The sequence below is a fragment of the Balaenoptera acutorostrata genome, chromosome 3 (assembly GCF_949987535.1).
Source record: "Balaenoptera acutorostrata chromosome 3, mBalAcu1.1, whole genome shotgun sequence".
NCBI classification, from domain to species: Eukaryota; Metazoa; Chordata; class Mammalia; order Artiodactyla; family Balaenopteridae; genus Balaenoptera; species Balaenoptera acutorostrata.
Window position 1 is genome coordinate 66,402,455 of NC_080066.1, and position 27,605 is coordinate 66,430,059.

At 36.4% G+C, this 27,605-nt stretch overlaps 1 protein-coding gene across 4 annotated transcripts in view; it reads right to left on the bottom strand.

Annotated features, from left to right (window-relative positions):
* LRRC49 (leucine rich repeat containing 49) overlaps positions 1-27,605 on the bottom strand; it is a 128,897-nt gene that overhangs the window by 37,104 nt on the left and 64,188 nt on the right. For all 4 annotated transcript variants that reach the window (XM_007197781.3, XM_057543748.1, XM_057543749.1 and 1 more), the window contains one exon: positions 16,002-16,149. In XM_007197781.3, coding sequence (XP_007197843.2) covers positions 16,002-16,149 — 148 coding nt within the window. The remainder of the gene's footprint in view (positions 1-16,001; positions 16,150-27,605) is intronic.

A 27,605-nucleotide genomic window follows, 5' to 3' on the forward strand; every position in this document is an offset into this window, starting at 1 on the left:
GCCATGGAGGAGAGCGCAGCAACAGGGGTATAGAGGGCAAAGCGGAGAGATTCCCGCACAGAGGATCGGTGCCGACCAGCACTCACCAGACTGAGAGGCTTGTCTGCTCACCCACCAGGGCGGGTGGGGGCTGGGAGCTGAGGCTACGGCTTCAGAGGTCAGATCCTAGGGAGAGGACTGGGGTTGGCTGTGTGAACACAGCCTGAAGGGGGCTAGTGAGCCACAGCTAGCTGGGAGAGACTCTGGGAAAAAGTCTGGAACTGCCCAAGAGTCAAGAGACCATTGTTTCGGGGTGCGCTAGGAGAGGGGATTCAAAGCACCACCTAAGCGAGCTCCAGAGATGGGCGCAAGGTGCGGCTATCAGCGCAGACACCAGAGACGGGCATGAAATGCTAAGGCTGCTGCTGCAGCCACCAACAAGCCTGTGTGCAAGCACAGGTCACTATCCACACCTCCCCTCCCGGGAGCCTGTGCAGCCCGCCACTGCCAGGATCCTGTGATCCAGGAACAACTTCCCCTGGAGAACACATGGTGTGCCTCAGGCTGTTGCAATGTCACACTGGCCTCTGCCGCCACAGGCTCGCCCCACATTCCGTACCCCTACCACCCTCTGGCCTGAGTGAGCCAGAGCCCCTCATCAGCTGCTACTTTAACCCCGTCCTGTCTGAGAGAACAACAGATGCCCTCAGGCGACCTACACACAGAGGCGGGGCCAAAACCAAAGCTGAACCCCAGGAGCTGTGCAAGCAAAGAAGAGAAAGGGAAATCTCTCCCAACAGCCTCAGGAGCAACAGATTAAATCTCCACAATCAACTTGATGTACCCTGAATCCGTGGAATACCTGAATAGACAATGAATCATCCTATAATTGAGGGGGTGGACGTTGGGAGCAACTGTAGACTTGGGGTTTGCCTTCTGTATCTAATTTGCTTTTGGTATTATGTTTTTCTTAGTTTAGTATATAGAGTTTATTATCATTGGTAGATTTGTTTATTGATTTGGTTGCTCTCTTCCTCTTCTTTTATATATATATATATATTTTTTTTTTTTGCTTTTTCTCTTTTTGTGAGTGTGTATGCTTCTTGGTGTGATTTTGTCTGTATAGCTCTGCTTTTACCACTTGTCCTAGGGTTCTATCTGTCTGTTTCTTTTTTTTCTTCTTCTTTTTTTATTAGTATGCTTTTTTAGTGCTTGTTATCACTGGTGGATTTGTTTTTTGGTTTGGTTGCTCTCTTCTTCCTTTCTTTTTTTTTTTGCTCTTTTTTATTTTTAATTTTTCTTTTATTTTTAATAATTATTATGTATTTTTTTAATTTTAATAACTTTATGTTATTTTTTCTTTCTTATTTTCTCCCTTTTCTTCTGAGCTGTGTGGCTGACAGTGTTTTGATGCTCCAGCCTGGTGTCAGTCCTGTGTCTCTGAGGTGGGAGAGCCGAGGTCACGACATTGGTCCACCAGAGACCTCCTGGCACCACAAAATATCAAATGGCAAATGCTCTCCCAGAGATCTCCATCTCAATGCTAAGACCCAGCTCCACTCAATGACCAGCAAGTTACAATGCTGGACACCTTATGCCAAACAACTAGCAAGACAGGAACACAACCCCACCCATTAGCAGAGAGGCTGCCTAAAATCAAAATAAGGTCTCAGACACACCAAAACACAGCACCGGATGTGGTCCTGCTCACCAGAAAGACGAGATCCAGCCTCAACAACCAGAACACAGGCACTAGTCCCCTCCACCAGGAAGCCTACACAAACAACTGAACCAACCTTAGCCACTGGGGGCAGACACCAAAAACAATGGGAACTATGAACACACAGCCTGCAAAAAGGAGACCCCAAATACAGTAAGTTAAGCAAAATGAGAAGACAGAGAAACACACAGCAGATGAAGGAGCAAGGTAAAAACCCACCAGACCTAACAAATGAAGAGGAAATAGGCAGGCTACCTGAAAAAGAATTCAGAGTAATGATAGCAAAGATGATCCAAAATCTTGGAAATAGAATGGAGAAAACACAAGAAACATTTAACAAGGACCTATAAGAACTAAAGAGCAAACAAACAATGATGAACAACACAATAAATTAAATTAAAAATTCTCTAGAAGGAATCGATAGCAGAATAACTGAGGCAGAAGAACAGATAAGTGACCTGGAAGATAAAATACTGGAAATAATTACCACAGAGCAGAATAAAGAAAAAAGAATGAAAAGAATTGAGGAGAGTCTCAGAGACCTCTGGGACAACATTAAACACACCAACATATGAATTATAGGGGTCCCAGAAAAAGAGGAGAAAAAGAAAGGGACTGAGAAAATAATTAAAGAGATTAGAGTCGAAAACTTCCCTAATATGGGAAAGGAAATAGTCAATCAAGTCCAGGCAGTGCAGAGAGTCCCATACAGGATAAATCCAAGGAGAAACATGCCAAGACACATATTAATCAAACTATCAAAAATTAAATACAAAGAAAAAATATTAAAAGCAGCAAGGGAAAAACAACAAATAACATACAAAGGAATCCCCATAAGGTTAACAGCTGATCTTTCAGCAGAAACTCTGCAAGCCAGAAGGGAGTGGCAGGACATATTTAAAGTGATGAAAGGGAAAAACCTACACCCAAGATTACTCTACCCAGCAAGGATCTCATTCAGATTTGGCAGAAAATTAAAAGCTTTACAGACAAGCAAAAGCTAAGAGAATTCAGCACCACTAAAGCAGCTTTACAACAAATGCTAAAGGAACTTCTCTAGGCAGGAAACACAAGAGAAGGAAAAGACCTACAATAACAAACCCAAAACAATTAAGAAAATGGTAATAGGAACATACATATTGATAATTACCTTAAATGTAAATGGATTAAATGCTCCCACTAAGACACAGACTGGCTGAATGGATACAAAAAGAAGACCCATATATATGCTGTCTACAAGAGATCCACTTCAGACCTAGAAACACATACAGACTGAAAGTGAGGGGATAGAAAAAGATATTCCATGCAAATGGAAATCAAAAGATAGCTGAAGTAGCAATTCTCATATCAGACAAAATAGACTTTAAAATAAAGACTATTACAAGAGACAAAGAAGAACACTACATAATGATCAAGGGATCAATCCAAGAAGAAGATATAACAATTGTAAATGTTTATGCACCCAACATAGGAGCACCTCAATATGTAAGGCAAATGCTGACAGCCATAAAAGGGGAAGTCGACAGTAACACAATCATAGTAGGGGACTTTAACATTCCACTTTCACCAATGGACAGATCAACCAAAATGAAAATAAATAAGGAAACACAAGCTTTAAAGGACACATTAAACAAGATGGACTTAATCGATATTTATAGGACATTCCATCCAAAAACAACAGAATACACTTTCTTTTCAAGTGCTCATGGAACATTCTCCAGGATACATCATATCTTGGTCACAAATCAAGCCTTGGTAAATTTAAGAAAATTGAAATCGTATCAAGTATCTTTTCCAATCACAACACTGTGAGACTAGATATCAATTACAGGAAAAAATTTGTAAAAGATACAAACACATGGAGGCTAAACAATATGCTACTAAATAACCAACAGATCACTGAAGAAATCAAAGAAGAAATCAAAAAATATCTGGAAACAAATGACAATGAAAACACGACGACCCAAAACCTATGGGATGCAGCAAAAGCAGTTCTAAGAGGGAAGTTTATAGCAATACAATCCTACCTCAAGAAACAAGAAACATCTCAAATAAACAACCTAACCTTACACCTAAAGCAATTAGAGAAAGAAGAACAAAATAACCCCAAAGGTAGCAGAAGGAAGGAAATCATAAAGATCAGATCAGAAATAAATGAAAAAGAAATGAAGGAAACAATAGGAAAGATCAATAAAACTAAAAGCTTGTTCTTTGAGAAGATAAACAAAACTTATAAACCATTAGCCAGACTCATCAAGAAAAAAAGGGAGAAGACTCAAATCAATAGAATTAGAAATGAAACAGGAGAAGTAACAATAGACACTGCAGAAAAACAAAGGATCATGAGAGATTACTACAAGCAACTATATGCTAATAAAGTGGACAACCTGGAAGAAATGGACAAATTCTTAGAAAAGCACAACCTTCCGAGACTGAACCAGAAAGAAATAGAAAATATAAACGACCAATCACAAGCACTGAAATTGAGACTGTGATTAATAATCTTCCAACAAACAAAAGCCCAGGGCTGGATGGCTTCACAGGCGAATTCTATCAAACATTTAGAGAAGAGCTAACACCCATTCTTCTCAAACTCTTCCAAAATATAGCAGAGGGAGAAACACTCCCAATTCATTCTATGAGGCCACCATCACCCTGATACCAAAACCAGACAAAGATGTCTCAAAGCAAACTACAGGCCAATATTACTGATGAACATAGATGCAAAATCCTCACCAAAATACTAGCAAACAGAATCCAACAGCACATTCAAAGGATCATACACCATGATCAAGTGGGGTTTATCCCAGGAATGCAAGGATTCTTCAATATACGCAAATCAATCAATGTGATACACCATACTAACAAATTGAAGGAGAAAAACCATATGATCATCTCAATACATGCAGAGAAAGCTTTCGACAAAATTCAACACCCATTTATGACAAAAACCCTCCAGAAAGTAGGCATAGAGGGAACTTACCTCAACATAATAATGGCCATATATGACAAACCCACAACCAACATCATTCTCAATGGTGAAAAACTGAAACCATTTTCACTAAGATCAGGAACAAACAAGGTTGTCCAGTCTCAGCAGTATTATTCAACATAGTTTTGGAAGTTTTAGCCACAGCAATCAGAGAAGTAAAAGAAATAAAAGGAATCCAAATCGGAAAAGAAGAATTAAAGTTGTCACTGTTTGCAGATGACATGATACTATACATAGAGAATCCTAAAGATGCTACCGGAAAACTACTAGAGCTAATCAATGAATCTGGTAAAGCAGCAGAATACAAAATTAATGCACAGAAATCTCTTGCATTCCTATACACTAATGATGAAAAATCTGAAAGAGAAATTAAGGAAACACTCCCATTTACCACTGCAACAAAAAGAATAAAATACCTAGGAATAAACCTACCTAGGGAGACAAAATACCTGTATGCAGAAAACTGTAAGACACTGATGAAAGAAATTAAAGATGATACCAACAGATGGAGAGATATACCATGTTCTTGGATTGGAAGAATCAACATTGTGAAAATGACTATACTACCCAAAGCAATCTACAGATTCAATGCAATCCCTATCAAACTACCAGTGGCATTTTTCACAGAACTAGAACAAGAAATTGAACAATTTATATGGAAACACAAAAGACCCCACATAGCCAAAGCAACCTTGAGAAAGAAAAACGGAGCTGGAGGAATCAGGTTCCCGGACTTCAGACTATACTACAAAGCTGCAGTAATCAAGACAGTATGGTATTGGCATAAAAACAGAAATATAGATCAATGGAACAGGATAGAAAGCTCAGACATAAACCCACGCACATATGGTCACCTTATCTTTGATAAAGGAGGCAAAAATATACAATGGAGGAAAGACAGCCTCTTCAATAAGTGGTGCAGGGAAAACTGGACAGCTACATGTAAAAGAATGAAATTAGAACACTCACACCATACACAAAAATAAACTCAAAATGGATTAAAGACCTAAATGTAAGGCCAGACAGTGTAAAACTCTTAGAGGAAAACATAGGCAGAACACTCTATGACATAAATCTCAGCAAGATCCTTTTTGACCCACCTCCTAGAGGAAAGGAAATAAAAGCAAAAATAAACAAATTGGACCTAATGAAACTTAAAAGCTTTTGCACAGCAATGGAAACCATAAACAAGACGAAAAAACAACCCTCAGAATGGGAGAAAATATTTGCAAATGAAGCAACTGACAAAGGATTAATCTCCAAAATTTACAAGCAGCTCAATATCAAAAAAAACAAACAACCCAATCCAAAAATGGGCAGAAGACCTAAATAGACATTTCTCCAAAGAAGATATACAGATTTCCAACAAACATATGAAAGGATGCTCAACATCACTAATCATTAGTGAAATACAAATCAAAACTACAATGAGGTATGACTTCACACCAGTCAGAATGGCCATCATCAAAAAATCTACAAACAATAAATGCTGGAGAGGGTGTGAAGAAAAGGGAACCCTCTTGCACTGTTGGTGGGAATGTACATTGATACAGTCACTATGGAGAACAGTATGGAGGTTCCTTAAAGAACTCAAAATAGAACTACCATACGACCCAGCAATCCCACTACCGGGCATGTACCCTGAGAAAACCATAATTCAAAAAGAGTCATGTACTACAATGTTCATTGCAGCTCTAGTTACAATAGCCAGGATATGGATGCAACCTAAGTGTCCATCAACAGATGAATGGATAAAGGAGATGTGGCACATATATACAAGCATATTACTCAGCCATAAAAAGAAACGAAATTGAGTTATTTGTAGTGAGGTGGATGGACCTAGAGTCTGTCATACAGAGTGAAGTAAGTCAGAAAGAGAAAAACAAGTACCGTATGCTAACACATATATATGCAATCTAAAAAAAAAAAAAAAGAAAAGGTTCTGAAGAATCTAGGGGCAGGACAGGAATAAAGATACAGATGTAGAGAATGGACTTGAGGACATGGGGAGGGGTAAGGATAAGCTGGGACGAAGTAAGAGAGTGGCATAGACTTATAAATACTACCAAATGTAAAATAGATAGCTAGTGGGAAGTAGCCACATAGCACAGGGAGATCAGCTCGGTGCTTTGTGACCACCTAGAGGAGTGGAATAGGGACGGTGGGAGGGAGATGCAAGAGGGAGGAGATATGGGGATATATGTACATGTATAGCTGATTCACTTTATTATAAAGCAGAAACTAACACACCATTGTAAAGCAATTATACTCCAATAAAGATTTTAAATAAATAAATAAATAAATAAAAAGTGAATTTTACAATTTGGAAAATAGTTATTCTTAATATTTAAAGGCTGAATAGAGGTAATGAGGAGAAATAAACTAAAAATGAAATTCAGAACCTTGATTACTAGCTTTATAGAATAGCTGGATTAATAAGCATATTAAACTCTTTTGCTCAGTCGATGCTGATTTAGTACCTATTAAGTATAACCTGTTTCAGAAAAAAACTTTTTAAAATAACAAAATATATTGATGTTCTATTGTTGACTCATGTATTGAATGTGAACTAGAAACAGATTGGTTTTTCAAAGAGCAATTTTAACGGTACTAGAAACTGTATGGATCACGTACTACACATACTTAAGAGATGATTTCATCAGATTTTCAAAAAGAATTTGAGCTTCTATTAAAGGCAGTACGCCTTTAAAAGGAAAGCTAAAAAAAAAAAAAAAAAGGAAAGCTAAACCTAGGAAAACTGGATATATGCCAAATCAATTCAAATATTGAGTGTTTCTAAAAAGTTATACATCTGATGACTATATTTCAGCCCAAATAATTATAGAGTAACTAAACTTAGAAACAAAAATACACCTCTAATTGTAAAGATAAGTTATAAGTCTGTTGGTAAGAAGGAAAAAAATTGTAAAATTCTGGCATCTTCATAATAGTCCAACGTCTGGGACAAAAGCCATATCCTTTATGTAACAAAAGAAAGGGATCTATCTGGGACTAAAAATATACATACACTTTTTTCCTTACTTCAGTTTGTCATGAAGACCCAATACAGAAATGATTTCTAATTAATTAGGAAGTGCAGTGATTTAATAGGTGTTTAATAACTTAGATTATACTGTTAGCAGCTTATTGAGGCTCTAAAACAATGCATATATTATATGAGAAGACATTTTGCTGCAAATAAATAATAGCAGTCCTAATACAGGCAGCAATTTATTATGTGGAATTTTAAAAACAATGGCAATGTGAGGTTTTAACCATATACTTTAGAATAGATAGTTATATAAAACATTGTTTTCCTTGACTACACTAAATATTAAAACAGATTTAAAATTACAGAGTTTCTGTCTAGAAGAGAATGGCCCATATTTTTCATTCAATCTTTTTGTTTTTACAGACAAAACTGATTTCCCAGGGTCACAGTTAATGTCAGAGTGAAGATTAGAAGCCATGTCACCTGACTTCTACTGGCCCACGGATAATAGCTATATTATACTTTGGTGGGGAGGGGAGCCAGAACAGGCTAGGTTATACTGCCATAACAACTTTAAAACTCACACTAGCTTACAATAAGAAAATTTTATTTCTTGATCATGCAAAGAACACTGCAACTGTTCTCCATGTAGTGGCTAAGTATTCCTGGGTACTATGACCTGATGGCATGTTCGACTCAATGTATGATTCCACAATGACCACTGCATGGGAGAAAAGCATGGAAAATCTCACTTTAGCTTTTAAATGCTTCCATCTGAAAATTATGTACATTACTTCTGCTCACATTTCATTGGCCAAAGCAAGCTGCACGACCACATTTAACTCCAAGGGAAAGAGAAATATCATCTTTCCACCTGTTAAAAAGAGGAGGAGAACAAGAACGCATGGGTGAGCCTTAGTAATGGCTACCACGACAGGAGACTCACCTCTATCTCAGATAGGCTACTGCATTTTTTGGAGGGCAAATTGTAAACAAGTTCATACGAAGCCAACTAAATGTGAGTTTGAGGTGAAAACTTTAGACACTGTGTCCATTTCAGAACTGTGAGAATAGCACCTGCATTCACAAAACACTGCCTTGAAAATAAAAAATTCTGGGAGGCGGAATTTTCTATACAACGGTCCTTCTTCTAGCCCCTCCAAATGTGTCTATTCTCTCCTTTTTTGGACAGTTGTAAAAATATTTGAAGACTACTGTAATATCTTCTCCTTTGTCAACGAATTGTGCCAGGTTCTCTGGAAATACTTCCAGTTTGTGATCACCCTTCTAAAACTAATAGTTCAGGTGTAATTTGACCGTTAAAGAAAAAAAGGGGACTATTGTCCATTTTTCTGAATTCTCTATTTCTATAAATGAATATTGTTTTAAACCATATTAACTTCTAACAATCATATCTCATAATTAACTCAATTTGAACTTATCGATTCCAATGCAAGTCTTTTTCAAATATGCTAAGTCTCATTTCCCAAAACCCTGCATTTGGCTGAGAATTGTTACGTTTCTTGTTGTGAAGTAAAGTCCAGAATTTTCTATTTCTCTATTTTTTATCTTGCTAAATTCTGCTTATATTTATAGACTAGAAGTCGGCAAACTTTTTCTGTAAAGGGCCAGATGGTAAATATTTTAAGCTTTGTGATCCATATAAAATCCCTATTGCATATTCTTTTTCTTTTTTCACAATGCTTCACAAATATAAAAACCATTCATAGCTTGAGAGCTGTAAAAAGAAAAAAACAGGCTGTGGGATGGATTTGGCCCACAGACTGTAGTTTGCCAAACCTTGTTTTAGATTATTGAGCTACTTTTGGATTCTGATTTGATCAACCAGTACATCAGGATCTCTAACTTTTCCAGTTTGTCATTTACATATTTTATCAAAATAATATAAATGTTCTCAACTAGTCAACATTCAAAAACGTTGAAGAGAATAAGCTTGAAGAAAAAGCCTCACAGCACGCCAGTACAGATTTCTCTGCAGGCTGGCATTAATCCACTACTTTCTGTTCCGTAGGTATACCTGAATCACAAATCCACTTAACCATGTTGTCATACAACTTACTCAACACGCCATCATAAAAGACTCTGTCCAATGTTTTGCTTAAATAACAAAACACTGTCTCTCTATAGCACTCTTCTGAGAGGGTCTGTTTATAATATCTAAAACAGTAACCTAATTTTGTAGGGCACAAATTGTTTTTTGTGAACTAATGCTGCCTCCTGGTGATCAATTCCTTAAGTACTCACAACCCATCTTCTAATAATCCAGTTTAGATTTCTTTCATAATCTACATTTAAGTTTATTGTTACAATATTTTTTCTTTCCATGATACAAAGACAGATTAGTTCATCTTATCTTTCAGCTACTCTACTATTCTATACTGCTTCCCAGATATAACTTTCAAAGGCCCAGCAATTTATTCACTACATTTATCCATTGCTCTTGATCGAAGATTGGCAAATTCTACCCCACAGGCCAAATCCAGTATGCCACCTTTTTTTTTGTAAATAAAGTTTTATTGGAACAGATCCATGCTCACTCATTTATGTATTGTCCATGCCTGCTTTCACATCACAATGAGAGAGTTGAATAGTTTTCAAGAGAGACTGTATAGCCCCAAAACCCTAAAATATTTATTAACAGGCCCTTTACAGATAAAGTTTGCCAGCCCCTGATCTAAATGGGTCTGGATTCAAACTTTTTATTCACCTATCCTAGGCTTTACTTTCACTTTATTAATATTTATTTCTTCTCTTTACTGACTAAAAACCATTCTTCTTAACAGAGATAACAAAAGCAAAATAGGAATTGAGGCCAGGAAGTCACATTATCTTTTGATATCATATTATCTCTTGCCATTCCTCTGGATCAGACCCCAGAAGCTCTTATCCTGACTAACCTCCCTGCTTCTCACTTTATCACCCATCCTATCCTCCACAATTCATCCTCTGGGCTGCTACTCAGATAAACTTTTCAATAGACTAATCCAATTTAAGTATCTTAAAACTCTTTAAGGATTTCCTATGTTCAACACAAAAATCTAAACTCTTTCCTATGGCATAAAATGCCCTTCATGACCCAGCCCTTGCTGGTCATACATCCTTTTCCTCTTGCTCTTCTCCCCCATGTACAGTCAGTGCTCAGCTATGTTGAACTGCTATCAGTTGCTGTATTCTCACACCCGTCTGCATTTTGCACGCCTTCTCTCTCCCTGGAACACTTTCCACTGATACATCCTCCTTCTTCTTTGCCCCTCTTCAAGTCTCAAGTCAACTATTTTCTCCATTGGAACTTTTCCTGTTTCTCCAGTAGACATAGGAGGGCTTTGCTCTTTGATATCGTGTGTGTGTGTGTGTGTGTGTGTGTGTGTAAACACATACATATCTATTGATCGAGCTCATCTAACTAGCTTGTCATTTTGCATTATAATCTGGCTGCATGCCTGCCTCTGTACTTGACTGTAGGTAACTTGAGGGCCTGAATTAGGATTCTGATCTTGTCATCTCTAGAGTCTAATACATACCCCATGCAGAAACTTCAGTTCAAGGTGCCTAAGAATGTCTCAGGAATTTTTTCATGGTGACTTTAGGTCAAAAGAAATATGTTACAGCTCTGTTTACTAAGTAGTTAGTAAACAACTTAATAAGTATTCATGTTCTAGCAACTTAGTAGCCATTTGAAAAAAATAATACTTTTAAATTAAAGAAAAAATACCACTCTTGAATAACCACAAGTACTTACTAATGAAATGTGTGTGTCTGCAAGGCATTACACAAGTTCTCAAACATTAGAATTAGATTGGACACTGTCACCTTCATTTCCTGCTCTATATTGATTTTGGCATGGTATTTGTTTTTATCGCAACCACTGAAAGGTCAGCTTTGCCAGGATATAATGCCATAGAGAGAATTATACTGTGACCTAATGTTGAAATGGTAAACTACCTTAAGCTAGTAATTTTCTCAGTGTCTCACAGATATCAAATATCATTGTGTTTTGCTTGAAAATTATAAATATTCCACAGTGCCCCTCTGAGTTCACTGCAGTATCCTTGGCATGCCACTTGGGGAACCATAGCCCCAGTGCATAAAAGTTCATTAAATATTTGTGTAATCCACCCCAGCTAGAATGTCCATATGGTAAATTACATAAAACTTAATCAAAGATATCTTTAAAGAGAAAAATAGTTATAGAACTGGTATCAGCAAAATTTGCCAGCCAGGTGGCAAATATTTTAGGGTTGTAGGCCGTATAGTTTCTTTAACAACTGTTCAATTCTGCCACTGTAGCATCAAAGCAGATATAAATAATATATAAATGTATGGATATGACTGTGTTCTAACACAACTTTATTTACAAAAACAGGTGGCCCGCTCATGGGCTAGTGTTTGTCAACACTAGCCCATGTTGGCAAATAGAAAGTCTTTTAAAAGGTATATTCTTTCCAAACTAAAGTTACTAAAAAGGTATAAACGAAAGGTAAGTCAGAACACCATGAGTCTATACCGATATGAATAAGTTAATAAACTGAAATTTTTATGAGGTATGGAATTATAAAGGTGTGATACTGTGAGTTATTATAAGAAATATATATTTGGTCTTCATCCCAGTTTCTGGTTCACAGCTCCCAAAACCCTAGGAATTTCCTAAGTGTGGAGAGTGATAAAGGTGTCTTTTGTTTTGTTAATGAGGTGACTTTGGACCCCATCTAAGGATGGAGGCTGGTTGCCAGGAGAACCAACCAGGCAATTAGAGGGTTGGAACTTTCCATCCCACTCCCGGACCTCCAGGGAGAGAAGAGGAGCTGGAGGTTGAATCGACTGCCAATGGCTGGGCTTCCCTGGTGGTGCAGTGGTTAAGAATCCGCCTCCAATGCAGGGGACATGGGTTCGAGCCCTGGTCTGGGAAGATCCCACATGCCACGGAGCAACTAAGCCCGTGCGCCACAACTACTGAGCCTGAGCTCTAGAGCCCATGAGCCACAACTACTGAGCCCGTGTGCCACAACTACTGAGCCCACATGCCACAACTACTGAAGCCCACGTTCCTAGAGCCGGTGCTCCGCAACAAGAGAAGCCACCGCAATGAGAAGCCCACGCACCGCAATGAAGAGTAGCCCCCGCTCGCCGCAACTAGAGAAAGCCCGCGCGCAGCAACGAAGACCCAACACAGCCAAAAATAAATAAATAAAATAAATAAATTTATTTAAAAAAAAGAAATTGCCAATGACCGATGATATAATCAATCATGACTATGTAATGAAGCCTCCATAAAAACTCCAAAGGGACAGGTTCAGAGAGCTTCGGGGTTGGTGAAACCTAGAGATTTGGGGAGAGTGGTGTGCTTAGAAGCTCCGTGTCCCCTCCCACATACCTTGCCCTATGCATCTTTTCCACCTGGCTGTTCCTGAGTTATATCCTTTTACAATAAACTGGTGACCTAGTAAGTAAAATGTTTCTCTTAGTTCTGTAAGCCGCTCTTGCAAATTAATCAAACCTGAGGAGAGGGGGTTGTGGGAACCTCTGATTTATAGCCAGGGGGTCGGAAGTACAGTTAACAACCTGGACTTGTTACAGGCGTCTGGTCGGGGGCGGGGGGGAGAAGGGTGCGTGTGCAGTCTTACAGGACTGAGTCCTCAACCTGTGGAATCTGGTGCTACCTTCCAGGTAGACAGTGTCAGAATTGAATTGAATTCTTAGACACTGAGATGGTGTTCTGAGAATTTCTCGTTGGAGCTGTCGGGAACCCTGCCCCCACCCCGTTGGAAATTGAGTCTCAGAACACCAAAAGAAAAGGGAACAAGAATAACTTCACGTGCAGAAGGCTGGCAGACAACATCTTAAAGTGAACAACATCAATAAAGAGATAAATATAAATTACGTATCACTTGATAGGATGCAGTGAGAGGAATGCAAAATCACTTCTGTGATATTTATGCCAGAAATCTATAACAAATAATTAACAGTCAGGAAACATCAAATAAAATCCGAATTAAGGGTCATTCTACAAAATAACTGACCTATAATCTTCATAAATGTCAAAGCCATGAAAGTCAAGGAAACACTAGGGAACTGTTCCTGAAAAATGGTGACAATAGAGACATGACAATAAAATGTACCTCTGTGCAACGTATAATTCCAAACTGGATCATTTTGCCCCACAGAACAGTATTAATACAACTGGTAAAATTTGAATGTGGTGTGAGGATTACACACTAGCAATTATTCAATGTTTATTTCCTGATTTTGTTGGTTATATTGTGTTTACATGAGATAATGTCTTTGCTCGCAAGAAATACATACTGAAGTGTTCAGGGAGGTTGGGGAATTGAGTCAGCAGCTTACTCTCAGATGGTTCAGGAACAAAAGTTCTTTGTCCTGTACTTATAACTTTTCTGTAACTTTGAGATTATTTCCATTTAAAAAATTTTAAATTTCTAGCATTAAACAGTGGAAGAGCAGATGTGCAGGGATTACTGCTCTGTATTAGCAGAAGAGCTGGCCCTGTTCCCATCCCAGGTGATTTTCCTCGTTTCCTTACCAAGCAAACACATCCTAGGGAATGTACACGGACAGTAATTATAGACAATATTGTTCTCCTTTATTTAAGGCATGGAAGTACGTAAACTTTACTCAACCAACAAGGCTTTACTGAACATTACTACATTCTCAGCATTGTGTGAGATAGAGAAGGAAAGGAAATAAACATGTATAGAACATCTGCATGTATCAGGCAAGGAAGACAAAGAATGGCTTCTGCCCTCAAGGACTATGTACATTAGTTGAGTAGACAAGACTGGCATAAATTCACATGAGAAACATACTATATAATTACTAATTTATTTAATTGGTTAGCTTCTTTTCTCACCCTGTTCCTTGCAACCTCATCAGGAAGATCAATTAGAAGTACCAAAGATGCTGAATTAAGAAAGACCTGGAGATAAGGGTAAAAGTGCAAGACAGAGTTGCCAGTATAGATCCAAATAAACTGAGAGGACAAAGAACCTTTCCTCCACGCTGGAACAGAGAGAGGTGGAACCCCAGAAGACTGCTGGTATTTACAAATTCATCAACACTTTGTCTGTTAGCCACCCTAGGTGTCCATGATATTGCTGAGGTAGAAATGTGAATGGGCCACAGTGTGAAACCAGTGGACAGGCAATGAGTCAACTGGCAATTGAATAAACCTAGCTGATCACTCAGAATCCATATCAGGGAATTCCCTGGCAGTAGTTAGGACTCCGAGCTTTCACTGCCGAGGGTACAAGCTCAGTCCCTGGTCGGGGAACTAAGGTCCCACAAGCCGTGAGGTGTGGCAAAAAAAAAAAAAAAAAAAAAAAAAGAATCCACATCAAAATTAGCAGAGTCTAGAAGTAAGAAAACAGTGGAGGTTTAGGATATTTTTCTAGGTCAGAGATTATCAAAATGAGATCATTAACAGATATTTTCTGAGATCATAAAATGTTCAAATAAATTTGGGATGCAATGAAACAAATTAAGGCAAGTTTCTTTATTACAGAACTTCTTGGAGCCTAAAGTATGCTAATGTGCCTTGTACACCTAAAAGGAGAGGTATTATTACATGCGGCATTTCACTTAGATCAGGAGCCATATCGAAACTTCTAAGTGTAGAAAATGTCTACTATGGAGACAGAATGAATTAAAAAAGAGATAGCTACTTTGAGAGGTATAGCATCAATAGTAATAATAATAATAATAATAATAATAATAATAATAATAATAATGATAATAATAATAATGATAGCTCCATATTATGCTTCCTGGGAGCCTCACACTGTTCTAAGGTTTAGTGCTTCACTATATCTTGACAACAACCCTATGACATAATATAATTATGATCCCCATTTTACCTTGAGGAAAATTAGATAGAAAGGTTAAGTAGATTGTCGAAGGTCATATGACTAGAAAATGGTCAAGCCAGGATGCAGACTCAAGCAGTCTGGCTCCAGCACCCATGTTCTTAACCATTACGCTATATAACTTATCAACGAAATTCTTATTCATTTATTTCAAAGTAAATTATTAGCTGGATATTAAGTAAGAATGAAAAACAAGCATGATGACTAATTTTAAAAGAAGGCTAGGAATTTAATTCAATGAAATTGGGAATACGGATAGGAGGTAAAAAACTTGTCATTATAATTATGAAGTATATAGTCATGATAATCCATAGTTCATTAAAAATAAGAAGCATTTCAAGCAAAGAATATGCACCCCAATGTTCTAACCCATGCTAACTAAAACAATATGGTGAGCACTTTAGAAGAGTTCTCACTCACCGTGATTCTCTTCATATCTAGCTGGCGCAGCTGCATCATATTCTGAAGGATAGTGTGCTTGTACCATGACTCTTGAGCTATTGGATTGCCATCAAAAGTGATGTCTGAGAGAGAAGTAGAATCAGCAAGGCAGCAAACACTCTCAAAACTGCAGGAAAGACAGAAACCACTGGATTACGGTGAGACCTTCAAATAGTACTTTGTTTTGTTTCATACACATTATTTTTTAGAACAGTTTTAGATTTACAGAAAAATTGAGAAGATAGTACAGACTTCCCACATGCTCCATACCAAGTTTCCCCTATTATTAACATCTTGTATTAGTATAGTACATTTTTTACAATTAATGAACTAATATTGATATATTCTTACTAACTCAATATTTTATCCAGATTTCTTTAGTTTTTACACAATGTCCTTTTTCTGTTCCAAGATCCCATCCAGGATACCACATTACATTTAGTTGTGATGTCTCCTTGGGTTCCTCTTGGCTGTGACATTTTCTTAGACTTTCCTTATTTTTGATAATCTTGACAGTTTTGAGGAGTACTGATCAGTTATTCTGTAGGCTGCCCCTCTATTGCAATTTGTCTGATATTTTTTTTCATGATGAGATTAGGGTTATGGTACATACTATTAATTAATATGACTTATCACTGTTGAAGTTGACCTTGATCACCTAACTGAAACAGTGTTTGTCAGGTTTCTCCAATGTAAAGTTATTCTTCCCTCCCCTTCTTTCCATACTGAATTCTTTGGGAAGTGGTCATTATGTGCAGCCCATACTTAAGGAGTGGAAGTTCAGTTTCCTCTCATTGAGGGCACAGTATCTACATAATTTATTTGGAATTCTTCTTCCCAGGGAGTTTGTCTTTTCCCTGTGTATTTATTTATATCAGTTTTGATTCATGGACATTTCATTTCATTCTTTGGGTTATAATCCAGTACTAGTTTACTTATTTTATTGTTCAAATTGTTCCAGCTTTGGCCATTGGACCTCTTTCAGTTGGCTCCTATGTCCATTTGACATACCCCTATTAACATGGATTTTTTGTTTTTATAAGCACTTCCTTACTCTCTAGCATTATAAGATTCTCTAGACTCATTTCTCATTCTCTAGACTTATTTCCTACCCCAGTCCTAGAATCAGCCATTTCTTCAAGAAGTCATGATTCCCTTTATTGAGGAATGGCATTAGAAACAAAGATCTAGTGGCTAGGTGTACTATTTACTACTAGGTGTCATTTCTTTTAGGCCCTCTGATGACAGAGCAAGGAAATATATGTGTGTATACCAACCTGTGCGTATACGTATATCGATATTTCTCTATGAAACCATCTGTGTCTACGTTAAGCTAACCAGGAGTTCAAACTGATGTCTCCAACTCTAATCTATTACCAAAGGGATCATTCTAGCCTCTTTCCCTTACTTATCTGTAAATTCCTACTCCAACAAGGAGAAATCTGGCTCCCACCATCTCTCATCCATTTAGTTAATTATTAATTCCAGAATATATGTATAGTGGTATCAGAATTTTCAATTTGTACCCCCATGGGAAATAACTTTATTAACAAAAGCATAATGATAACGTGTAATTCCTTTTGCATCTAGTCTTACAGACTCATTTCCAAAGTTACTTAGGTCAGCACCTTCCCCTCCCACTCTTCCCTGCTCATACCTTCAAGAAGGTTGTTCCATACAATTGAAATACAGTTACAATCTCCTGTCATAGTCTATATTCATTTCTTCCTGGGATCCTCCAACCTCCTAAATTATTTTTTTAATATGCATACATTAAAGTTCACTCTTTGTGCTGTAAAGTACTATGGGTTTTGACAAATGCATAATGTCATGTATCCACCAAGAAAGTATCATACAAAATAGTTTCATTGCCCTAAAAAATCCCCTATTTAACCATCCACCTCTCTCCCTGAATCTCTGGCAGCCACTGATTTTTTACTGTCTATATAGTTTCGCTTTTTCCAGAATTTCATACAGTTGGAATCATATATTATAGTTTGTAGCCTTTTCAGACTGACTTCTTTCACTTAGCAGTATGCAATTAAGGTTCATCTGTATCTTTCCGTGGCTTCATAGCTTCTATTTTTTAAAAAATCACTGAGTAATAATATTCCATTGTCTATATGTACCACAGTTTGTCCATTCACCTATTGAAGACATCTTGGTTGCTTCTGGTTTTCAGTGATTATGAATAAAGCGGCTTAAATATTCATCTGCAGGTTTTTGTGTGAACATAAATTTTCATATCAATTGGGTATTGAATTGCACTCAATAGTGCAATTGCTGGATTGTACAGTAAGACTATGTTTAGCTTTCTAAGAAACCACCAAACTGTCTTCCAAAGTGGCTGTACCGTCTTGCATTCCTACTGGCTCTACATTCTTATCAGCATTTCATATTTGTCAGGTTTTTGAAAAATTTTAGTCATTCCAATAGGTCTGTAGTGGTCTCACTGTTTTAATAGGCAACTCCCAAATGACAAAGATGTTGAGCATTTTTTCATATGCATATTTGCTACCGGTATATCTTCTCTGCATTTTCAGCTCTTGGGCCCATTTTTAATTGGGTTCTTTGTTTCCTTATTGTTGAGTTTTAAGAGTCTTTTTGTCATATCATGAATATGTCTTTTATCAGATATATGTTTTGCAAATATTTCTCCCAGTCTGACTTGCCTTTTCATTTTCTTAATTGCATCCTTCACAGGGCAGAAGTTTTTTATTTTAACTATGTCCAACTTATCAATTTTCTCTTTCATGGATCATGCTTTTGGTGTTGTATCTAAAAACTTGCCAAACCCAACAGTGCCTAGATTTTCTCTTAAGTTTTCTTCTAGAAGTTCTATAGTTTCGTGTCTTATATTTAGGTATGATCCACTTTGAGTTAATTTTGCAACAGGTATAAGGTCTATGTCTAGATTCAATTTTATATGAATATCCAATTGTTACAGTGCCATTTATTGAAAAGACTATTCTTTCTCTATTGAATTGCCTTTGCTCCTTTGTCAAAGATCGCTTGACTATATTTGTGTGGGTCTATTTTGGGACCCTCTATTTTTCTCCATTGATATATGTGTCCATTCTTTCACCAATACCATGCTGTCTTGATTACTGTACCTTTATAGTAAGTCTTGAAATAGGTTAGTGTCAGTCCTCCAACTTTGTTCTCCTTCAGTATCATGTTGCTATTCTAGGTCTTAGCTTTTCCATATAAACTTTAGAATCCATTTGTCAATATCTGCTTGCTGGGATTTTGATCAGGACTTTCATATTTATATTGAGGCTAGTATATGCAAATAAAATGAGTGTTCATGAATTTAGACTTAATAATTGCTTTGAGTATAAATAAACGAGAACAAATATTGCAATTTTTCCTACCTAGCATTGATAAAATTCTTTTTTTCATCAATATAAAATATCTCAAAACAGTTTATGGTGTTTTAGATGAACGTTTGAAAGATGCTTCTCTCCTTCCCTCATAGTTTTTTATGTAAAGCTAGAATCAAATAAAATGCTTCTGATAACTTTAAAACTGAAACACAAGGCAAACTTTTACTCCTTTCACATTGTTAAGTGAACTAACTCATCACCTTCCCTTCACAAATCTGCTTCTCCATGCATATTTCATAACTGATTAAGTCATCAAGGCAGTTGCCACTATGAGCCAATCTCTTACTTAGAAATTGATGACTGAGAATGGGAACTGTGAAGGGTCATCAAGGGATTTTAAGCAACGTAGGGGGCTAATGTGATTAGAATAATCATAACTTAGTAACATTATGGAAGGTATAAAAGAAAAAAAAGAGCTAAAGAGTAAAAAACCAATTATAAAGTAGATTGCAGTAAGTAACAGAGGTGAAAAAAGTAGGGGTCAAGCATATCTAAGGTAGTAGCTATGAGAGTAAAGAGGAGGGAATAGGTTCTACAGAAATTCAGAGTGTAGTATGAACAGAAATTAGTAATTATTTGGGTGTGAGGAAGAGAGGAATCTGGAAAAACATTCAGGTTTCTCCCTCTTGTTAATGATTGAGGCGGTGATTACATGGGTGTGTAGTTTGTCAAGATTCACTGAGCTTTACACTTAAAATGGGAGCATTTTATTACATGTAAATTACATCTCAATAAACTGATTTACAAAGAAACTTAAAGTATTAAAAAATACATGTTTGACAGATCACCTTTTCATCTATCAGCTCTCCTTTATGAGGAACACTATGCTACACTGGTGGCCAGTGGCTATTAGCACATGTTTCCAAAAGGCTTTCATTACGTTTTCCTCCAACTACCACAGGATGGGATAACTAATTTCAACATTAAGATATTAACTAATGTGAGAAGCAGAGGCAACATAGCTCTTCTATGTTGAAGAGGATTTTTCTTCAATGGCCCAGCATATCTGAACAGAATTAAACTGTAAGCTATGACCGAATAAGACCACTATGACCTGATATCTGTCACTAATTAGGTAGATGCACTGAAAAGTGGAAAAATATGTCCAGAAGCACAGAGAAGCTGGAAAACTTCATTCACTGTAGATATATTCTAATTTTATTGTTATTTACTATTTATTTACAAGCTGGACTACAGAGAGTCTATGGTTTATTTCTTATTGCAGGTATAATTTTAAACTGAAATGATTATAACTGTTCCCAGCTCTACCTCTCAAGTATTCCCCTGGAGAATGGAATTAGTCTAATAATTTCTAAATGGGTGCTGTTAAACACAAAACTAAACAGTATCTTCACTGAATTCAAATACTATAAAGCACATTAGTGAATATAGGAGAAAACATTATGCCTAGTGAATGTAGTCATCATGAAGCACTTCAGAGATCTAGAAGACCTGTTGATGCCCATCTGGTTTATGCCTGTAATTAAAGCACAACCAAAAAAGAGGCACCAGGAATGGGAAAATCATTTCAATCCTTAGCAGGTACTTTCCTGGCAACCCTTCCCAGATCAGCAGCTAGCATTTTACACCCAGACTGAAGTCTTTACGCTTTGAATAGTTTTATTAAAGTAAAAATAGATTCGTATTTGATCCAGAAGCTTCCTCACAAAATTTCATTTCCATCTGCAAGGCATTTGACCAGTAAACATGCCAGACATTCCTAGAAATGCACTGACAAAGTGCATATGATTTTAAAGACATTCTCTAATCAAATAAAACCAGACTCCTTAAGTACAAATACAGGCTAATGAAGGGTTATATCCCACCTAACCAAAGAAAGTCTAAATCAGATTGTTAAAAAACAAAAACACTTGTGAATACAACACTAAGTATAGTGGAATAGTACTGGCTTTTAAGAACAGTCTCTCCTTTATTAAGAACACTCAGTTGCTTGTCTCTTCAAAGTACCAAGAATGGAAAAGTTTTGGTCCAAAGGTTGACATTTAACTCATAATTTGACTTTAATCATTTTCCAGATTACTCATACATTTGTTCTTCCCCTAGCAGTCTCCTCCCAATGCCACATCTGCTTCCTATCTGCTAAAGAACCTACAGAGGAACAATCTGTCCCTACTGATCAAAACTTTCATCTCAAAAGGAAAATGAACTATTTCAGTCCATTTTATGCTTACTTAATAAAATACTGAGAAAATATAAAATTCCCATATATGCATGTATACCACATAGATATTTAACTAAGAATTCCCAAATACCAGTCAAATTTCTCCAATTAGGAAGTTCTCCCCAAAAGTAAGATAGGTACTCTAGTAAAAGGGGTTTTACTCTTTCATACCAATGAAGTATCAAGTACTCTGGAATAATCTTAATGAAATGCTCACTTATTTTATACTGATAAGTGAGAATTTTACTGAATAGTTACTCTGTGTCTAGCAGGCTAAAATGAAATGGAACAGTAGAATAAATCAAGTGTGCTCACAAGGACTGAAATATACACAATTAATAAACATAAAATAACTAGAAAGATCAATAAGATAATATCTAAGTCTTAAAGAATGGAAGCACAGTTAAAGAAAAAAGCATATAATGACAGTGTTTGTATTTCTGATAAAATGATGAACTAAGTTTGTGGACTGAGGCTCTTGCTAAAAACAACTAAAAATGCTGCATAAAATATATTTTAAAAATCTTCTCAAATGCATCCATAACCTGTTAAAAAAAAAAAAAAAAAGAAAGAAATACGCAAGCCAAAAAAAAAAGTAAAGGTAGGAAGCCAGAGAGGTAAGCAGAATGTTGAAACTGACCTTTTTGTTGTGAGGGTACTTATTGAACCCAATGAACCTGAGCTCTGGTTTACATGACCTTCAAAGCTGGAGGACAGAAGACAAATCCCAGGGGCCACCCAAGTTGGAGAGTCTACTGGAGACCTGTCCATAACCCTGCGACCCCAAGGGCTAGGGTCTCAATATAGGGTGAGTTATAAACTTTTCTACCTACTACCCCAGGAATATTGCCTATCTCAAAACCTGGGGCTAAGAACTGGAGGAAAATTCTTCCCTGGTTACTTGTAACCACAGACCACAATTTGCAACCTGAATCCACACTAAATGGGTGGTCTAAAATGTTTCAAGAGGAGAATTGATATTTTGAAGAGGTCGAAGGCTTCTTAGGTCCATAGGCATCTGACAGAAATAAATGAAACTCCTCCATGGAGAAACCTACCTTTATACAAGACCCCAAGAATTCCCAAAGATAGGTACCAAGATAAATAAACAGTTCACAGTTCAAAAGGAAATAAAACACTCTAACAGCCAGCAGAAACAACAGGTGACACTGTCAAACTGGCTATGACTTCTTCATATAATGGGATCATCAAACAGAATATAAAAATTATAATATATTCCAAGAAGTAAAAACAGGTTTAAAAATGTGAGTAAACTCCAAGAAGAGCTGAAAAGGCACAGAACTTCTAGAGATCAAAAAAATTTTTTTAATTAAAGTAAAAAAGTCAAAGGCAGTGGATGGAGATAAAGGGAATCAGCACTTACTCTATTTTCCTTGAACAAACCGAAAAGCTAGTAAAAGTTTTCTTTACAGAAGAAACATAGCTTAAAAAATGAAGAATGATAGAATATCACCATTTGTAACCCCCAAAGAAGTAATGGATTCAGACAACGATCATCAGTAACTACTAAAATACTTAGGTGAAAAGATGATAGGGAACTTTATTAAAAATCGAATAGGCTAACAACCATTGAACCCCATAATCAGTTTTAGCATTATACTAAGCAAAACTAACATGCATTTTTTCATATAATATATATATATATATATATATATATATATATATATATATATATATATATATATATATATGTATGTATGTATTGGGTTGGCCAAACGAACTTTTTGCCCAACCCAATATATATGTATAGGTATATACATATATATATTTTTTCTCCATATACATTTTCTTTCACTTTCCTGTTTCTTTTGGAGCTCCATAACAAGTAACCATCTATGTTTGATACATGTTAATTAATGTTAGTCACTAGAATTCTTTTTAGTACATGATGGTAGTAGGGGGTTCTTAGAAATGAATGGTTCTAAAGAATCTCAAGATACCTTCTAATAATAAGTCATTATGTTTTTGTCACAAAGCAAAAATATGCTGGAAAAAAATTTTCACACTGCATGAAAAAGAACACCACATTTCCCTTGGGGAAACTTTGTAGTTTAACCCATTCATCACAATATTTAAAAGATTTTAATATTTGAGAAGCTAAAGTGACAACAGAGAGAAATAAAGAGAAGACTGTGGATATAGATAGAATCAAAAAGAAAGTGAAAGGGAGAAGATAGAGACCTAAAGAGTTGAACAGAATAGAGAAAAATGTTAAACTGTCTCTTTACATATCTTTTGTTACAACAATGCCATGACAACGATTCAATAAAGAGAATATCTATTATGTCTGTATGCATCTGGTTGACAGAAGACACCAGCACAGAGTTGAGTGTCTCAATTGCAGATGACAATTCTATTAGCTTTCTCCAGGCTACAATGATCATTTTCTAGCAGTGGAAAAAAAAAACAACATAGCTTCAGTCTCAGGTGATTCACAATGACTCTGATTACTGAGGGTAGATTTCAGGACCTGATAATGTTCTTGTAATGCTAATTTGTGACACTGAAACCAAATTTAAAATGACAAAGGAAGTTCTTAATGACATATTTCCTCTTACTGGATTGATATGTGAATTACAGAAGAAAAAAAGGATTCTTTGCAGTCTCAAATATGATAATGATAATTCTAAAAGGCATGATCATTTTAGCCACTTTAGACCTTTATATTGTTTACTAATTCCATGAGCTACAAAGCAGGTTAAATAATATCCCCACATACAAAGAGATGTAAACTCAGTACTGAGTAGGTAAGCAGCTCTCTGAGAAAACAACAACCTGATGTAGCATTTGCCAATTCCATGGTGTAAATATTTCCAACATGGCCAATTTTAAGCTATGAAGATGATGTTGCTGAGGTGAGGAGATGCACCTAAATGGGTCTAGTGAGCCAGTACAAGCTGGCCTCAGTACACCACTGCAGACCAAATTCCTCTTTTACAGTTAATGGAAGGACAGCTATTATTCTATCATGAAAAAATTTTGTTATTTGGAGGAACTTCCTCCTAATGATGGTTTTACAATATTTTTGAACTTTTTATCAACATGTAATACACAGAAAGACTACAAATCACAAGTAAATAACTTGATGATTCTGCACAAACTGAACATACCCATGTAACTAGTATCTAGATCAAAATATTACCCACACGCTGATGCCTCCCTTTGTGTCCCCTTACAGTCATTGCACCTCCCAAAGGTAACCACTCTCCCAATTCTAACCCTATAGATACAGATTTGCCTGTTTTAGATAAAATTGTATATATGCATTTGTTTGAATCTGGCTTCTCTTGCTACATGTTTTGTTTTTTTGAGATTCATCCATATTGTATGTAGCTATAGTTTGATGATTTCACATTGCTGGGTAGTATTCCATTATATAAAAATAGCACTCAATTTACTTCCTCTATTCTACTATTAATGGACACTTGTTTGCAGGCTGGTGTTATTATAAATAGTGAAACTAAGAATATTAAGCTTTTCTGTGGAGTATAAACCTAGGAGTAGAACTGCTGAGTATAAAGTATGCTATTAAGTTCAACTTAATAGATACTGCCAGAGTTTCACAAAATGATTTTACCTATTTACACTCCCACTAGCAGGTATGAGAGCTTCAGTAGCTCCACATCTTCGCCAATGCTTCTTATAATATGTTAGACATTGGCAAATCGTACAATCTTGTCCTCTTTTAAAATATTAATTCTTCTATATTTCAGTAGCTGCTAATACTGGCTGGGCAACAGAATCATTTGTGGAGCTTATTGAAAAATACAAATACTTAGAACCCATCCAGATCTAAATCAGAATCTCTAGGTGTAGGGTCATAGGTGAATAATTCCTAATAGTTCTATAGGTGATTCTAATGCAAAGTCAAGGTTTGAGACCATTGAGGTAAACTTCAATATCCCCTTAAAACTACAGATTTCTAATGTGAACTTCACAATTCCTTGCTAATATTAAGAAAGAATTCACAATTCTGAGGAGAAAGATGACTTCTCCAAAGTCACACTGTGATATACTGGCCCATGTTCACAAATATAATATGTCAAAAAATGGCAAACTAAATGACCATCAATAAGGGACTCATTAAATAAATTAAGATTAATCCATTCAATGAAATTAAATGTAGCCATTAAAGAGAATGAGATGTACATGCAGGGCTGATATACACTTCGTACAACTAACTGCCTTAGTTAAAATTCTGAAATACTTCCATGCCAGGTGATGAAGACCACTACTCTCAAAATACCTAAATGCCCCTCCTCACTGCTCCACTCTCAGCCCTGAGGTGCCCTGTACCTCCTATTATTTCGGCGGCAAAAAGATTAACCTTTGACACAGCAGGGGCCTCGAGATCCAGTTTAGCACCTATTCTAACCGAATCAGTGTCCATGCATTAAAAAAAATTTGTTTTGAGAACCTCACCTCACTCCATAATTATACAACAAAAAATCTTAAGTGTGGAATGAGATTAAATCAGCAGTCTTCTCCATATCTGTTCCTTTCTGCCTTCCTTTTTTTCTGATTATAAAAGTAATACATAATCTGTGAGGAAATTTGGAAAAGTATAAAAATAAAATTTGGAAAAAAACCAAAACCATGTGAAATCTTTCTTCCTAAAGATATATATATATATATATATATATATATATATATATATAGACAGATAGATAGATAGATAGATATCTATATATATACAAAATGTAGAGCATTTTATATGAAATAGCTTTGTATACTGCTTCCTTAATAGTCTAACACTTCTGCATGCCATTATTTTAAAATTATTATTTTAATGAATGCATAGTATTTCAATGTTTTTAGAATATCCTAATTTTTTTAACCTGCTGAATTCTAGTCATCTATGGAACAAATCTGCTATATTAAAATGGAGAGAAATTACAAGAAATAATATATATGAGAAATAAACCTTGAAAGATTTTTGTTTGTGGTAATGAATTTTGGGGACTATACTGTAAGGTTTAGTTGGCAAAAAACAGAAATATTTAATCAGATATAAGCAAATATATTTTGGTCTTGGCATAGTAATTTGAGATTAGGGATAATAAACAAGAATAAACTGAGCAGTTTAAATCTTAATTCAGTGGAGGTTCTGGTGGAAATTTGTATAGGAAACAAATAATGAAATCATTTTGGTAAAAAGTGATATACTGAGCCTGTGTGCTTAGAATTTCCAGGCATAGTACCTGTCTTCTTTTTCTCTCTGGCATGTTCATGATCAGCATAAATAAAACTAATGTTTTAATCCATGGGGCCTTGCTACACTATCCACTGCATAGAGGAAACCATAGACTGAAAGATAGTGGTGCTCATTCTACTGGGAATTCTCATGATTTGGCTTGGGTTACTTATGATGGTGGCAGCCTGCATCCTTGACTATTCTTACTGTCTTTTGCTGCCATCAAAGAGACTGCCAGAGGGGGTAGGATAGGTAAACTTGGAAAAGAATAGATCTGTGCCTCCACTCTTGGACACCTATGTTGTTTCCATTTTGAACTGCTATTAAAAAATTCTGTAATGAGTATCCTTGTAGCACTAGTTTGGTAGGGTTATCAACAAAGTACCACAAACTGGGTAGCTTAAACAATACAAATTCATTTTCTCATAGTTCTGGAGGATAGAAGTCCAAGATCAAGGCGTCAGCAGGGTTTATTTTTTTCTGAGGCCTCTCTCTTTGGCTTGTAGATGGCCATATCTTATCCCCGTCTTCACACACATGGGTTTTCTTCTGTGTGTGTGTGTAGAGGTGTCCTGTTCTTATCAGAATTAGGACCCACCCATATGACCTCATTTTACCTTAATTACTTCCTTAAATGCCCTGTCTCCAAATAAGGTCATATTCTGAGGTACCAGGGATTAGGACTTCAACATATGAATTGGGCGGGGGGGGGGGGGGGGAATAGAACACGCTTCAGCCCATAGCACTCGTATATAAGTCTTTATGCATATGCTTAGGTTTGATCCCTATATCCCTATCCA